General features: G+C 46.7%; 1 protein-coding gene across 1 annotated transcript in view; it reads right to left on the bottom strand.

The window, feature by feature from the left end:
• Positions 1–12241: 12241 nt before the first annotated feature.
• Positions 12242–17347, bottom strand: part of PKD2L1 (polycystin 2 like 1, transient receptor potential cation channel) — a 154294-nt gene continuing 149188 nt past the window's right edge. Inside the window, exon 15 of the mRNA XM_063961605.1 lies at positions 12242–13943. Within this exon, the coding sequence (XP_063817675.1) occupies positions 13764–13943 (180 nt within the window). The 3' untranslated portion in view covers positions 12242–13763. The remainder of the gene's footprint in view (positions 13944–17347) is intronic.

Consider the following 17347-nt stretch of genomic DNA (forward strand, 5'->3'; position numbering starts at 1 on the left):
TCAAACACCGTCAGGGGCTATAAAACGCCCGTTACCTCAGGTCGATACAGACACTGACTCCAGTGTCGACGGTGAGGAAACAAGCGTATTTTCCAGTAGGGCCACACGTTACATGATCACGGCAATGAAGGAGGTTTTGAACATTTCTGATACTACAAGTACCACAAAAAAGGGTATTATGTGGGGTGTGAAAAAACTACCCGTAGTTTTTCCTGAATCAGATGAATTAAATGAGGTGTGTGATGAAGCGTGGGTTTCCCCCGATAAAAAACTGCTAATTTCTAAAAAATTATTGGCATTATACCCTTTCCCGCCAGAGGTTAGGGCGCGTTGGGAAACACCCCCTAGAGTGGATAAGGCGCTCACACGCTTATCAAAACAAGTGGCGTTACCGTCTCCGGATACGGCCGCCCTCAAGGAACCAGCTGATAGGAAGCTGGAAAATATCCTAAAAAGTATATACACACATACTGGTATTAAACTGCGACCAGCAATCGCCTCAGCCTGGATGTGCAGTGCTGGGGTGGCTTGGTCGGATTCCCTGACTGAAAATATTGATACCCTGGACAGGGACAATATATTATTGACTATAGAGCATTTAAAGGATGCATTTCTATATATGCGTGATGCACAGAGGGATATTTGCACTCTGGCATCAAGAGTAAGTGCGATGTTCATTTCTGCCAGAAGAGGGTTATGGACGCGACAGTGGTCAGGTGATGCGGATTCCAAACGGCATATGGAAGTATTGCCGTATAAAGGGGAGGAGTTATTTGGGGTCGGTCTATCGGACCTGGTGGCCACGGCAACGGCTGGGAAATCCACCTTTTTACCCCAAGTCACCTCGCAGCAGAAAAAGATACCGTCTTTTCAGGCTCAGTCCTTTCGTCCCCATAAGGGCAAGCGGGCAAAAGGCCACTCATATCTGCCCCGGGGCAGAGGAAGGGGAAAAAGACTGCAGCAGACAGCCTCTTCCCACGAACAGAAGCCCTCCCCCGCTTCTGCCAAGTCCTCAGCATGACGCTGGGGCCTTACAAGCGGACTCAGGCACGGTGGGGGCCCGTCTCAAGAATTTCAGCGCGCAGTGGGCTCACTCGCAAGTGGACCCCTGGATCCTGCAGGTAGTATCTCAGGGGTACAAATTGGAATTCGAGACGTCTCCCCCTCGCCGGTTCCTGAAGTCTGCTTTACCAACATCTCTCCCCGACAGGGAGGCGGTATTGGAAGCCATTCACAAGCTGTATTCCCAGCAAGTGATAATCAAGGTACCCCTCCTTCACCAGGGAAAGGGGTATTATTCCACGCTGTTTGTGGTACCGAAGCCGGACGGCTCGGTGAGACCCATTTTAAATCTGAAATCCTTGAACACTTACATAAAAAGGTTCAAGTTCAAGATGGAGTCACTCAGAGCAGTGATAGCGAACCTGGAAGAAGGGGACTATATGGTGTCTCTGGACATCAAGGATGCTTACCTCCATGTCCCAATTTGCCCTTCTCACCAAGGGTACCTCAGGTTTGTGGTACAGAACTGTCACTATCAGTTTCAGACGCTGCCGTTTGGATTGTCCACGGCACCCCGGGTCTTTACCAAGGTAATGGCCGAAATGATGATTCTTCTTCGAAGAAAAGGCGTCTTAATTATCCCTTACTTGGACGATCTCCTGATAAGGGCAAGGTCCAGGGAACAGTTAGAGGTCGGAGTAGCACTATCTCAAGTAGTACTACGACAGCACGGATGGATTCTAAATATTCCAAAATCGCAGCTGATTCCGACGACACGTCTGCTGTTCCTAGGAATGATTCTGGACACAGTACAGAAAAAGGTGTTTCTCCCGGAAGAGAAAGCCAGGGAGTTATCCGACCTAGTCAGGAACCTCCTAAGACCAGGCCAAGTGTCAGTACATCAATGCACAAGGGTCCTGGGAAAGATGGTGGCTTCTTACGAAGCGATTCCATTCGGCAGATTCCACGCAAGAACTTTTCAGTGGGATCTGCTGGACAAATGGTCCGGATCGCATCTTCAAATGCATCAGCGGATAACCCTGTCTCCAAGGACAAGGGTGTCTCTCCTGTGGTGGTTACAGAGTGCTCATCTCCTAGAGGGCCGCAGATACGGCATTCAGGATTGGGTCCTGGTGACCACGGATGCCAGCCTGAGAGGCTGGGGAGCAGTCACACAGGGAAGAAATTTCCAGGGCTTGTGGTCAAGCATGGAATCGTCACTTCACATAACTATCCTGGAACTAAGGGCCATTTACAATGCCCTAAGTCAGGCAAGACCTCTGCTTCAGGGTCAGCCGGTGTTGATCCAGTCGGACAACATCACGGCAGTCGCCCACGTAAACAGACAGGGCGGCACAAGAAGCAGGAGGGCAATGACGGAAGTGGCAAGGATTCTTCGCTGGGCGGAAAATCATGTGATAGCACTGTCAGCAGTGTTCATTCCGGGAGTGGACAACTGGGAAGCAGACTTCCTCAGCAGACACGATCTTCACCCGGGGGAGTGGGGACTTCACCCAGAAGTCTTCCACATGATTGTAAACCGTTGGGAAAAACCAAAGGTGGACATGATGGCGTCCCGCCTCAACAAAAAACTGGATAGGTATTGCGCCAGGTCAAGGGACCCTCAGGCAATAGCTGTGGACGCTCTGGTAACACCGTGGGTGTACCAGTCAGTGTATGTGTTCCCTCCTCTTCCTCTCATACCAAAAGTACTAAGAATCATAAGAAGGAGAGGAGTAAAGACTATACTCGTGGCTCCGGATTGGCCAAGAAGGACTTGGTACCCGGAAATTCAAGAGATGCTCACGGAAGACCCGTGGCCTCTACCTCTAAGAAAGGACCTGCTCCAGCAGGGACCATGTCTGTTCCAAGACTTACCGCGGCTGCGTTTGACGGCATGGCGGTTGAACGCCGGATCCTGAAGGAAAAAGGCATTCCGGATGAAGTCATCCCTACCCTGATCAAAGCCAGGAAGGATGTGACCGTACAACATTATCACCGTATTTGGCGTAAATATGTTGCGTGGTGCGAGGCCAGGAAGGCCCCTACAGAGGAATTTCAACTGGGTCGATTCCTGCATTTCCTGCAAACAGGACTGTCTATGGGCCTCAAATTAGGGTCAATTAAGGTTCAAATTTCGGCCCTGTCAATATTCTTCCAAAAAGAACTAGCTTCTGTTCCTGAAGTTCAGACGTTTGTCAAGGGAGTACTGCATATACAGCCTCCTTTTGTGCCTCCAGTGGCACCTTGGGATCTCAATGTAGTTTTGGGATTCCTAAAATCACATTGGTTTGAACCACTCACCACTGTGGACTTAAAATATCTCACATGGAAAGTGGTAATGCTGTTAGCCCTGGCTTCAGCCAGGCGTGTTTCAGAATTGGCGGCTTTATCCTATAAAAGCCCTTACCTAATTTTTCATACGGACAGGGCAGAATTGAGGACTCGTCCTCAATTTCTCCCTAAGGTGGTTTCAGCTTTTCACTTAAACCAGCCTATTGTGGTGCCTGCGGCTACTAGGGACTTGGAGGATTCCAAGTTGCTGGACGTAGTCAGGGCCCTGAAAATATATGTTTCCAGGACGGCTGGAGTCAGAAAATCTGACTCGCTGTTTATCCTGTATGCACCCAACAAGCTGGGTGCTCCTGCTTCTAAGCAGACGATTGCTCGTTGGATTTGTAGTACAATTCAGCTTGCACATTCTGTGGCTGGCCTGCCACAGCTAAAATCTGTAAAAGCCCATTCCACAAGGAAAGTGGGCTCATCTTGGGCGGCTGCCCGAGGGGTCTCGGCTTTACAACTTTGCCGAGCAGCTACTTGGTCAGGGGCAAACACGTTTGCTAAATTCTACAAATTTGATACCCTGGCTGAGGAGGACCTGGAGTTCTCTCATTCGGTGCTGCAGAGTCATCCGCACTCTCCCGCCCGTTTGGGAGCTTTGGTATAATCCCCATGGTCCTTTCGGAGTCCCCAGCATCCACTAGGACGTTAGAGAAAATAAGAATTTACTTACCGATAATTCTATTTCTCACAGTCCGTAGTGGATGCTGGGCGCCCATCCCAAGTGCGGATTGTCTGCATTACTTGTACATAGTTATTGTTACAAAAATCAGGTTATTGTTGTTGTGAGCCATCTTTTCAGAGGCTCCTTCTGTTATCATGCTGTTAACTGGGTTCAGATCACAAGTTGTACGGTGTGATTGGTGTGGCTGGTATGAGTCTTACCCGGGATTCAAAATCCTTCCTTATTGTGTACGCTCGTCCGGGCACAGTATCCTAACTGAGGCTTGGAGGAGGGTCATAGGGGGAGGAGCCAGTGCACACCAGGTAGTCCTAAAGCTTTTTACTTTTGTGCCCAGTCTCCTGCGGAGCCGCTATTCCCCATGGTCCTTTCGGAGTCCCCAGCATCCACTACGGACTATGAGAAATAGAATTATCGGTAAGTAAATTCTTATTATTTCTACTAAATTATCCCATAATGAGAAAGAGATGCAATTCTTAAGACAGTCTATGGATGACCTGATGAATAGAGATTGCCAGTTCCTAAAGTACAGGCCCACTCTACTAGGTCGGTGGGTTCTTCGTGGGCGCCTGCCCTGAGTGTCTCGGCTTACAACTCTGCTGAGCAGCTACTTGGTCAGGTTCGAACACGTTTGCCAAGTTCTACAAATTCGATACTTTGACCAAACTGAAGGTCCTCAGAGGCCAATCAGTTCTGCAGGAACCTCAGCACTCTCCCACCCGGTTTAGGAGCTTTGGTACATCCCCATGGTACTAATGTGGACTCCTTAAGAGAAAATAGGATTTTTGCAGCGGGGTACACTGGTATTCCACAGGGAATAACATCGGGGGGGGGGGGGGTGTAGAGTAGGATCTTGATCCGAGGCACCAACAGGCTACAAGCTTTGACTGTTCCCAAGATGCTCAGCGCCGCCTCCGCTATAACCCCGCCTCCGTGCACAGGAGCTCAGTTTGTAAGTTGGTGCCTGCAGCTAACAGGCAGGGCTGCTCCAGCAGCCCTAAGAAGAGCTATTTTAAAGAAGATAGAAGACTTCAAGGGCTGCAGCAGAGGCACTCTAGTGCTAGATATCATTCTGATATCTCCTGCTGCAGTTCCATCACCTCCCCCAGCGGCGCTGTATATTCCCGCGTCCCTGGTTGCCGGGTACTTACAGCGGAGGCTCCGGTTCTTCACCCAGAGCAAACACACTAACCGAAGTTCTCCGGGATCGCGTGGCCGCACTCAGGGAGGAGGTAAGAGGGTCCCCCAGGCGGGACCCGCTGGAAATCATGATTCGCCGTGGCCATTAGGCGGGCCGCGCGCGCTGGCGTGGACACTGTGGCAGTACAGGAACCCCACTAGACCACCAGGGCAAGGGCACAGGTCGGATTAGGCTATAATCCATTTCATTAAGGCCCGCAGCACCTGGTGGTGAAGTCCAGCAAGGAGAGAAGACTCTGGCCTGTAGCCCCTCCCCCAGCCCCTGCGCGCCATTTAGAGTAAATGTTTCCGCCCTGGAGCTGCATCTCTCTGTCTCCCTCACTCCCTGTTAGCATTTGGGCGCCATTACACACAGCTGCGCTGATTCTGGGACTGCTGGGTGATGTAAAGCCGCCTGCATCATCAGCTCTGTGCATTTACAGGACACTTAAATATTCTACTTGTCGTTTAGACAGTGTTAGTTAAGAACAAGTGCATGCTTCAGGGTTATTTAATACAAGTACCCTGTGATATTCATCCAATTTTTACTGTGCATTGATATATCTGTTTTATATACATAGCTTTACTCCGTAATAGTATTGCTAGTCCAGTGCAGTTTCATTGTTTGTCATAATTCCTGCATTGTGTGTGTGTGTGTGTGTGTGTGTGTATATAGCTTCTGGGTGATTTCTACTCCGTGTAATCACTCCTACTGTTATTCCTATATTCTGTAACCTGAGGGGGCTCCGTGCGTCAGGGTTATTAGATAATATAGGTATTTCACAGGATATACATATTTTGTATTTTTACTCTGTTTTTCAGTCACATTTTACCTCAGAAATCCTCTGTTTGTGCTGTTACACTGCATGGGGGGTTTGTGTTAGGTATTCTATTTGCTGATATTGTACTGTGTCGCCCGTGGTTTACGCTTTCATATCATGTCAGCTACAGGGGGCGATGGGTCTGGGGCTGATTCCGCCGTGCGCGGTTATGATGTCCCAGATGCTTTTGAGGATAACATGGCTGTGGAGGGTTCAGGTTCTGTACCCCCCAGTCAGTTTGTAACAACGGGGGCACATCAGGGCCCGCCTTGGTCTGCCTTTTCTAATTTACTAACTACGCTGGTAACTAGACTTGCGCCCCCTATGGGACCTACTGTGCCTTATCAGCCTTATATGGTCCCTGCGGTTAATCTGCCATGGACAGATGCTCTGTCCACTCAGTTACAGCACTTGAATAACTCTTTGGATAAACGTATTCCTGACCCTCGCCCGCCTAAGACTAAACCTAAGAAGTTCTCTAAGTGGGCTGTTACTTCCTCTCAATCCACGCATGTTCCGGATACCTCTTCCGATGAAGATGGCGTGTATACCTACCCCACAGACTCTGATCATGACGTTTCTGAGGGGGAATCTGTATCACAGGTGGATGTTCCTGATCTATTGGAGGCTATCGGGCTCATTCTTCATATTGATGATGATCCTGAGCCTGCTACTACATCTAAGAAACCGGACAGGTTCAAACGTCAGAAGGTTACTAAATTGGTTTTACCTCATTCTGACCACTTGGTTGACATACGTCAGGAATTCTGGGAGAACCCAGGAAAGAAATTCACCCCGCACAAAAAGATGCTAGCCCGCTATCCCCTTGCGGCAGAATGGAGTAAAGATTGGGGAACGCCACCGCCGGTGGATTCGCAAATCGATTGGCTATTGGTGTCATCTGCTCTGCCTGTCACTGCGGTCACTTCTCTCAAGGAGCCGACAGATAAGCGTGTGGACGGCTGCTTAAAAGCTATCTATACCCTTGCAGGGGCTACGCATAAGCCCACCATTGCGGCTACTTGGGCCGCAGAAGCTATTGAGGCGTGGGCTCAGGAAATAGAGGCTGAATTTCCGTCCAATTTTTCTGAACATGCCAGACAATGTCTCTCTTATATTGTCACAGCATCTCATTACGTTAAAGAAGCAGCTTCAGATGCAGGTGTTCTGGCAGCCAAGGCTCCTACGACATCCATTTTGGCTCGCCGTATTCTCTGGTTGCGGTCCTGGTCGGTGGACCTGGACTCTAAGAAAACCCTGGAGGTGCTCCCGTATAAAGGAAACATCCTCTTTGGTGAGGATCTCAACAAGATTGGCGTCTACTAAGACTGCATGTCTACCTAGTACTACTCCTTCGGCCCCGAAGGCTAAGAGTACTTCCTTTCGTTCCTTTCGCCCTCCAGGTAAAGCAAAGGGTCAGGCATACCCGAAACAGTCTCGCACTTCCAAAACCACCAAGCCCAAGCCTAAACGTGCCTGGGCTGCCCATCAGCCGGCTTCCAAATCTGACAAGCCTGCGGCATGACGGGGCGGGCTTCCCCCTGGGGAATCCCAGGGTAGGAGGCCGACTTCTACAGTTCACCCAGGTATGGTTAAAGACCACTTCAGACGCTTTGGTACGGGAAGTCTGCACTCACGGATACGCTATATCCTTCAAGACACATCTCCCTCCTCGCTGTTGCCTGATGAACATCCCTTCGGATCAGGTGAAGACAACAACTCTCCGTTTAGTGGTACACTCCCTCCTGGACACCGGAGTGGTAGTGCCGGTGCATCTGGCTCAGAGGGGCAGAGGGTACTATTCAACGCTGTTCCTAGTCCCCAAACCGAATGGTTCCTCTCGGACCATTCTCAACCTCAAATCTTTGAACAAGTTTGTGAGGGTCTCCAAGTTTCGTATGGAGACCCTTCACTCTATTGTCCTGGCTTTGGAACCAGGGGACTATATGGTATCCCTGCATATCCCTATTGCCATGTCACATCAGCAATACCTGTGGTTTGCTATTGGCAATCTCCATTACCAATTCCGGGCCTTACCGTTTGGTCTGACCACGGCTCCGCAAATTTTCACCAAGGTCATGGCAGTTATGACAGCTTCACTCCGCAGTCGGGGCATCAGGATCCTGCCATATCTGGACGACCTGCTGATCCTGGCCAATTCCCCAGAATTTCTCCTCAGACATTTGGATCTGACGGTCCAGTTTCTGCAAACCCACGGGTGGCTCATCAACTGGAAGAACTCATCCCTGGTCCCTGCCCAGAGCATGGTGCATTTGGGAGCGTTGTTGGACACACACAACCAGAGGTTGTTTATGTCACAGGAGAAAGTCCTGAAGCTTCAGGACAAGATACATTGCTTCCTCTCTCGTCCGTGTGTGTCGATACACTCGGCGATGCAAGTACTAGGCCTCATGGTGTCTGCTTTCGACATGGTGGAGTATGCTCAATTTCATTCCCGCCCACTGCAGAAACTGATTCTTGCCAAGTGGGACGGCTTGCCTCACTGGATCAGCTCTCAAATGATCTCCTTGTCTTGTAGGTCCCCCTATCTGATTTTTCACCGTGACCGGGCGGTTCTTCGAACACGCCCTGGTTATCTAACTAAGGTGGTGTCTTCTTTCCACCTTAAACAAGAGATTGTGGTTCCGCCCTTTGTCTCTCCGGATTTATCCTCCAAAGAGCGGTCTTTGGATTTGGTACGGTCTCTCCGTATCTATGTGAAGAGGACAGCCTCCATTAGGAAGTCTGATTCTCTTTGTACTGTTGGTTTTCACAAATGTTGCTGGCCTGCTAACAAGCAGACCCTGTCCAGATGGATTAGAATGGTGATTGCCCATGCTTATGTACATGCTGGCCTTCCAGCTCCTGCTACCATCAAAGCCCATACTGCTCGGTCTGTTGGACCTTCTTGGGTGGCCCGCCGTGGTGCGACCCTTGAACAATTGTGCAGGGCGGCTACTTGGTCCTCAATGAACACTTTCATAAGGTTCTATGCCTTTGATACTTCTGCCTCCTAGGATGCTTCCTTTGGACGCCGGATTCTTGTGCCCGTTACAGTGCGTCCCTTCCCATAAGGAACTGCTTTAGGACATCCCCGATGTTATTCCCTGTGGAATACCAGTGTACCCCGCTGCAGAAAAGGAGATTTATGGTAAGAACTTACCCTTGTTAAATCTTTCTGCGAGGTACACTGGATTCCACAGGGCGCCCACCCTGACGCACTTCGCTTCTTTGGCGTTTGTATGGCATTAGCCGCTGATACCTTCTCCTGTCGTGAAAATGTGGTGTCTGTTGCTACGAACTGTTGTCGTCTCCTTTTACCTGCTACTGCATTGGACTGGTTAACAAAACTGAGCTCCTGTGCACGGAGGCGGGGTTATAGAGGATGAGGCTCTGAGCATCTTGGGAACAGTCAAAGCTTTTAGCCTGCTGGTGCCTCGGATCAAGATCCTACTCTAGCCACCCCCGCCACCCGCCGATGTTATTCCCTGTGGAATCCAGTGTACCTCGCAGAAAGATTTAACAATGGGAAGTTCTTAACATAAATCTCCTTTTTAATTACCTACCGGTAAATCCTTTTCTCGTAGTCCATGGAGGATACTGGGTACCCGCTCAGTGCTTCGTTTTTCCTGCACTCTTACTTTAAGTAATGTTGTTGGTTCAGCTTTTGCTGTTGCTGTTCAAGTTGGTTAGTATGGCTTTCCTCTTGTTTGTGTGTGCTGGTTCGAATCTCACCACTGTTCTGTTACATCCTTCCTCAGGATATGTTCGTCTCCTTGGGCACAGTTTCTAGACTGAGTCTGGTAGGAGGGGCATGGAGGGAGGAGCCAGTGCACACTATTGATTTCTTAAAGTGCCCAAGGATCCTAGTGGACCCGTCTATACCCCATTGTACTAATGTGGACCCCAGTATCCTCTACGGACTACAAGAAAAGGATTTACCGGTAGGTAATTTAAATCCTATTTTTAGCATTGCCTACTAGCAAAATTGTTACTGGGTATGCTGGGATAGCTGTAGAGCCACAAGTTGGTCAGGACTTCTTTAGAGCCAAGTCACATGGGTGTTTTTGTTTAATTTTTACACCATTTTATCCTAATTAAATAGAGTTTAAGGTACACTTCATATTGATGCAGCACTGGGGGGGCTAATTCAGAGTTGAGGGCAAAACAACAAAGAAAAGGTGCACATTAGGGATCTGCCCCACCTGTAGTGTTGCATGGATTTACCAAAATGCAAATTTACTACTTTTTTGTTTTTCTCAGTCAACATAAATGTCTGACATGTCACCAATGTGTAAACCCTGACCTTATGAATTGCAGAAATATGATTCACCTAGAAATGTAATCCATGGGGTCGATTTAATTCAACGTGAATTGAATTCAGCCCACTGTTAAGTCTGACCATTGGATTTCTGCTCGCACCCCTCCTGGGCTGCGAACAGAAATCAGACAAAACTAGGTCTGTGATGCTGTTTTGTGCCCTAGTGTGGTGCAAACAGCATCGCAGCAGCGCCCTTAAGTCTGAGAATGCCCGTTCTCATGACTAAACGCCCTGTTTAAGACGCAAGTTCTAGCGTTCACTGACATAGCTCCAAGACCTCCTTCCCGGGATTATTCAATTTGTGATGCTTTGAATCGACCCCCATGTGTCTAACAGCAAAGACCAACTACATCCATCTAGGCTGGAAAGTACTTCTACTGTCTGTTTTGTTTTAGTTATTGTTTAGCCAAAATTACAATTAAGGCTGGTGCACATAGGGAGCTTCGTATCGGCCTCTACAGTTGGAGGAGACATGGATACTAATTGATGTCATTATTCTCTATATGGAGGCATAGCTGCCGTACACATGGACACATTACATAAGCAGATAAATGTAGTGAGGGTGAGTGTCAGGACCCTGTGTCACAGTCCTGATAACTTCTCCTGTACGGGGCTAGTATGCACTGCACCACCCTTTCCCCATATCTATGTTCTCAATGTAAATATCCCCTGAAGAGACAATTGTATTACTAGGTGTACAGAAAAGACCAAATCTGTCCTCCAATCCATCACTGCTGTCCTACATATTCCATTTAGTTATACAGTATGAATGTTCTTCAGCTTCTTCTGGTGTGAGAGTAAATGCACCAACCTCCTACTACTGTGGGTACGTACCAACCTCCTACTACTGTGGGGGGACACTATGCGGATATCGGCCAGATTAGTCTTTTCCGAGCAAATTGTGTCAGGCAGTGTGTATGCTCGATTTGTGCGCTCCCACGGTCTTTGGCAATCTCTTCTGGTCGCCCCTTCTGCAGGGTCAACCAGAAGACCTTGCTAACCATGCCATTCTGCCAAATGCATCATAACATCCTCAGTCAACCCACCCCCACCCCGCATCGGCAAGTATGTAAGCGCTTGCCGATGCTGGGTCCTGTTGCCTGCCGGATCAACAGACTACACATCGTTCTTATGTGTAGCTAACCTAAGAGACTGCAGTTTTCTCCTGATTTTGTCATTTGCAACAATGGCACATTCTAGCTGTAATAACTGCTTGGTAGCGAATAATGTGGATGTTCCGTAACATAATCATACATTGAAACAATTTTTTACGATAAAATTGCAGAATTGAGAAATATCACATTTTAAATAGAATACCAAAAAAATTTTAACGTGTGTAATTTTCATTTATACCTACATACAGTACTATACATTAGTCAATTCACAGGATGAGCAGTTGCTAGATTGAACTGTGCTTAGCCCCAAGAATTCCAGTACAGCAACATGACAGGTTTTCCTACACCCCTCTGAGGCGAGGGGGGAAAAAAAACTGATGTTGGTGGCCACGAGGTGCTGGAGTAACAGCATGCTAACACATTGTGGTTCACTGCTAATTGAATTGCCCTCTTATATTCATATTACGACAACTATGTAATTATTACAGTAGGTCTCCATTTTCAAATCTATTTATATTACAACCATATATATGTATTTTTTTCTAATTGTGTTTTTTGTCAAAGTGCCTATGACACTTAGGGGCAGATGTATTAAGCCTCGAGAAGGCATAAGGAAGTGATAAAGCAGTGCTAAGTGCAAGGTTATAAACGCACCAGCCAATCAGTTCTTAACTGTCAATTTACATATTGGAGCTGATTGGCTGGTGCGTTATCATCTTGCACTTATCACTGGTTTATCATTTCCTTATGCCATCTCCAGGCTTAATACATCTGCCCCTTACTTTGCAATGTATAAACACCAGTGTTTCCCAACACCAGTCCATCAGGAACCCTAAAAGAGCTTGTTTCCAAATTCCATGCTGGCACACAGGTGTATTCATTGCTGACTGACACATTTTAAAATATTTACAGCTGGTGCTTGTTATTTTGGAATACATATGTTTGACCGGCAGACGGGATTCCGGCTATCACTATACCGACAGCGGCATCCCGTATGCTGGAATAGAGGGCTCGCCACGCTACGGGTGCCGTGGCTTGCTTTTCTTGCCACAGATTATATTCCCACTCTGTTGATGACGTGGACCCACCAACTAAGTGGGAATGTAACCTGTGTTCTGGATTCCGTCTGTCGGCATTTCACCTACAGTTGGGATTCCGGTGTCTACTGATCGCCGGGATCCTGACAGCCGGTATGTTAACTGCATCCCAGTTATTTCACTTGTGATTGTGAGAAACCCTGGAAGAACATACACTGTTAGGCTTCACTAAGGACTAGCTGAGTAACACTGCAATACAGTCACAGCATCGGTTTAGATCAATATTGATGTGCAATCTAACTAAGCCGGACAGATCAACATGTGTACTAAAGCTTGTACAGTTGCAGAAGTGAACTAAAGATACTAACATAGTAGAGTACCCTCCTTGGTTGCAAGTTTGTTTTTTAAATCGTACAGTACCAATCTATACAGGTAATGGGTACACACTAAGCAATATACCATTCTGACACTGATCCGGACCATATATGGTATGCATCACATAGTATGTGACCAGTGACTGAGCATTCAAGGCTGTCATTCATCGCATCTTCCCATCTCGTGTTGCACATCAGATGATGCAGTGAATGGAGGCATGCAATTACATGCATGCTGTAAGGATACGTTGCGCCGTTGTACACCAGAGTGTGCAGTGTGTACAGCGGTGCAATGTATTGTTACATCGCGCCACACCGTCACTGGTACACACGTAGCTCTAGTGTGTACACAGCTTTTCAGAAGTTACAAGTCTTTAAGGTTTTTCAATAATAGCTATAGTTCTCATTCCCACTGAGCATTTTGTGTGACAGCGAGGAAGCACAAGCATCACTGCACTGTAGTTATAACCAATGTGCCTGACTAGAACTGTGTACGTTACTACAGTACATGTTGGCGCTATAAATATGTTTTTTGTGTGTTGGTTTCAATTTACATACTTCAGTATGTATTGGAGTTTTTGTTTTAACAATGTTTTTTTATTTCTCCATAGAAAGTAAGGTGCTAAAATCTTTGTTCTGATTATTTACCCTTTGCTGATCTGCAGAGAGCATTGTGCAGTTCCATTTCACTTAATGTCATTTTAAAGTTTGAGATCGATTTTTAAACAGGTCCATCTCAGTGTTTTCCGATAGCACTATATTTAACTGCAACATTAAACAGACAGTTACTGTACATTAAGTAGGTACAAACTTTTTTCCCCCTGTCTATTACTAATTTAGAGGTAACAGGATTGTAATCAAACACACAACCACAATACGAATGACATTGAGTCTAAGTGAAGTTTAAGGAGTTCTGTGAGCCGGTCATATGTGGATAGAATGCGTTGCTGTTTCTGTAGGACTGTTCCATGGTGTTCCTGGGTTTATACTCAGAGTCCCAGTTCTCCTTCTCCTCTTTTACTAGCTGGCCTAAGTTGCGTTGGCGAATTTCTTCCTGGCTTAACTGTTTCTCCTTTAGAGAAGAAAAATAAAGCCATTTGTCAGCAAGTTTAACATGAAAAGTGCTTATTTATTAAAACTGCACAAGTATATGAAAACTAAGATTCTGCTGGTTTACTGATGGTGCTGGTAACACTTGACCCAATTCAGTATGTAACATGGCAATACATTTCTAGTAAAATAACCTTTAGAAAAATAAGTTGTATCATTTCTTAAAGTAGTGGATTCCAATCTCTGTCCTCAAGGCCTCCTACAAGTCCAGGATTTAAGAATATCCATGGCTGAGCAGAAATGGTTAAATCAAATTTACTCAGGTACTGATTGCTACCTTATGCTCAAGCAAGGATATACTTAAAACCTGGACTGTTAGGATGCCTTGACGCCGGAGTTTGGGAAATCTCTTTTAAAGTGTAATTGTTGTGTAAAGTTAATATTTAAATTAACTTTGCTATTCATTTAGTACCCCTGAAAATACATATTGTATATTCCCTAGGCTTTATATGACCAATTTATTTTAGGACTGCGAATTGATCCTTTTTATCGCTTTCTGTGACCTAGCTACAAGAAGATTTATATAGGGTGACTGAATTAGTGTCTTGTCTGTTATGTGCAGCCTAGAATGGCTCATTGCAACCTTGCTGGTGTTTCTTCATTCCCCGTACAGGTGCACAGGAAAGCTCCTGATGGTCAGATTAGTGCAGGATGTTCAGCGGCATATGTTGCATCGTTACCATAGTGTAAGAGAAAATTGCTGCTATAGGGTAAAGCCTCTTGCTGCAATAAGTATTCGTCCCCACTTTTTTTTCCCTATTTCATGTAATCAGATTTGAATTATCCAGGAATTGTAATCACTGACAAACATATGATGCGTTGTTAGTTAATAGCTAAGCTTTTCACTAATTACGAATGAACCCCAGACAAATTTCCCTCTCGCCCTATATTATGGAAGCACCGTGAGCTGCAATTACAGGTAAGACCGCCAGCTTTGCGCAATTGGACACTGCGACTTTATCCTATTTTGCAGTATTACACTGTGTTCCCTGGCACTGCACTCTCTGGCAGCTGAAAGTAGTGACAACATAGTTATTTGTTGATCACTATAATTTACACCTCTTTCTATGTTTCAGTTTTTATAGAGCATAGCCTTTAGCACTCTGCATCCATAATCCATCCAGGCTCTGTAAAGGAAGAGAACACTTGTGACGTTAGATCAGTATGTGTGCCACAGAGTACTACTGTATATTTACTGTACTACATGATAGGCACCATGGGCGAAACACCAGCACCTGTGGTTACATCCTGAGTAGAGTCATATCTTCTGCTGTCATTCAGTTTTTAATTGTATTCCTGTAGACAAAACTATTGCTATACGCATTTTCTCCAACTAGGTCACACTCTTACCCAGCATGAGAGAGCTTTGGGACGCTCCAGGATGTGTACACTGACACAATGGTCAGAAGAGCTCAGTGCCTGCTGTCTCAATCCTTTTATTTTTTCCCCCATAGGACAGAAATGCCCAGTCAGTTTATCCATCTATGATTAGTCTCATCACTGACATTTTCTGTTTATTATTATTATTTCCTCTTGGTCTCTGTAGGGTGATAGGGGTGTGAGATGTTCTGTAGCTGCTAGTGGAGAATACTACTAGTCTGTTGCCTTTGGTAATGCGTAAACCTAAAATACGTATTAGAAACCGCATCCTGCTTAGTAAACTACTATGTCATATAAAAATAAGATTTTACTTACCGGTAAATCTATTTCTCGTAGTCCGTAGTGGATGCTGGGAACTCCGTAAGGACCATGGGGAATAGCGGCTCCGCAGGAGACTGGGCACAACTAAAGAAAGCTTTTAGGTCACCTGGTGTACACTGGCTCCTCCCACTATGACCCTCCTCCAAGCCTCAGTTAGGACACTGTGCCCGGACGAGCTGACATAATAAGGAAGGATTTTGAATCCCGGGTAAGACTCTTACCAGCCACACCAATCACACCGTATAACTCGTGATACTATACCCAGTTTAACAGTATGAAAACAACTGAGCCTCTCAACAGATGGCTCAACAATAACCCTTTAGTCAACAATAACTATGTACAAGTATTGCAGACAATCCGCACTTGGGATGGGCGCCCAGCATCCACTACGGACTACGAGAAATAGATTTACCGGTAAGTAAAATCTTATTTTCTCTGACGTCCTAGTTGATGCTGGGAACTCCGTAAGGACCATGGGGATTATACCAAAGCTCCCAAACGGGCGGGAGAGTGCGGATGACTCTGCAGCACCGAATGAGAGAACTCAAGGTTCTCCTCAGCCAGGGTATCAAATTTGTAGAATTTTGCAAACGTGTTTGCCCCTGACCAAGTAGCAGCTCGGCAAAGTTGTAAAGCCGAGACCCCTCGGGCAGCCGCCCAAGATGAGCCCACCTTCCTTGTGGAATGGGCTTTTACTGATTTAGGATGCGGCAGTCCAGCCGCAGAATGCGCCAGCTGAATTGTGCTACAAATCCAGCGAGCAATAGTCTGCTTAGAAGCAGGAGCACCCAGTTTGTTGGGTGCATACAGGATAAATAGCGAGTCAGTTTTCCTGACTCTAGCCGTCCTGGAAACATAAATTTTCAAGGCCCTGTAACTTGGAATCCTCCAAGTCCCTAGTAGCCGCAGGCACCACAATAGGTTGGTTCAAGTGAAAAGCTGATACTACCTTAGGAAGAAACTGGGGACGAGTCCTCAATTCTGCCCTATCCATATGGAAAATCAGATGAGGGCTTTTACATGACAAAGCCGCCAATTCTGACACACGCCTGGCTGAAGCCAAGGCCAATAACATGACCACTTTCCACGTGAGATATTTTAGATCCACGGTTTTAAGTGGCTCAAACCAATGTGATTGTAAGAAACTCAACACCACGTTGAGATCCCAAGGTACCACTGGAGGCACAAACGGGGGCTGAATATGCAGCACTCCTTTCACAAACGTCTGAACTTCAGGTAGTGAAGCTAGTTCTTTCTGGAAGAAAATCGACAGAGCCGAGATCTGTACCTTAATGGAGCCTAATTTCAGGCCCATAGTCACTCCTGCTTGTAGGAAATGCAGAAATCGACCTAGTTGAAATTCCTCTGTTGGGGCCTTTTTGGCCTCACACCAAGCAACATACTTCCGCCATATGCGGTGATAATGCTTTGCAGTTACATCTTTCCTGGCTTTAATCAGCGTAGGAATGACTTCCTCCGGAATGCCCTTTTCCTTCAGGATCCGGTGTTTAACCGCCATGCCGTCAAACGCAGCCGCGGTAAGTCTTGGAACCGACAGGGCCCCTGCTGCAGCAGGTCCTGTCTGAGCGGCAGAGGCCATGGGTCCTCTGAGATCATCTCTTGAAGTTCCGGTTACCACGCTTGTCTTGGCCAATCCGGAACCAC

Source organism: Pseudophryne corroboree, chromosome 3, assembly GCF_028390025.1.
Source record: "Pseudophryne corroboree isolate aPseCor3 chromosome 3, aPseCor3.hap2, whole genome shotgun sequence".
NCBI lineage: Eukaryota > Metazoa > Chordata > Amphibia > Anura > Myobatrachidae > Pseudophryne > Pseudophryne corroboree.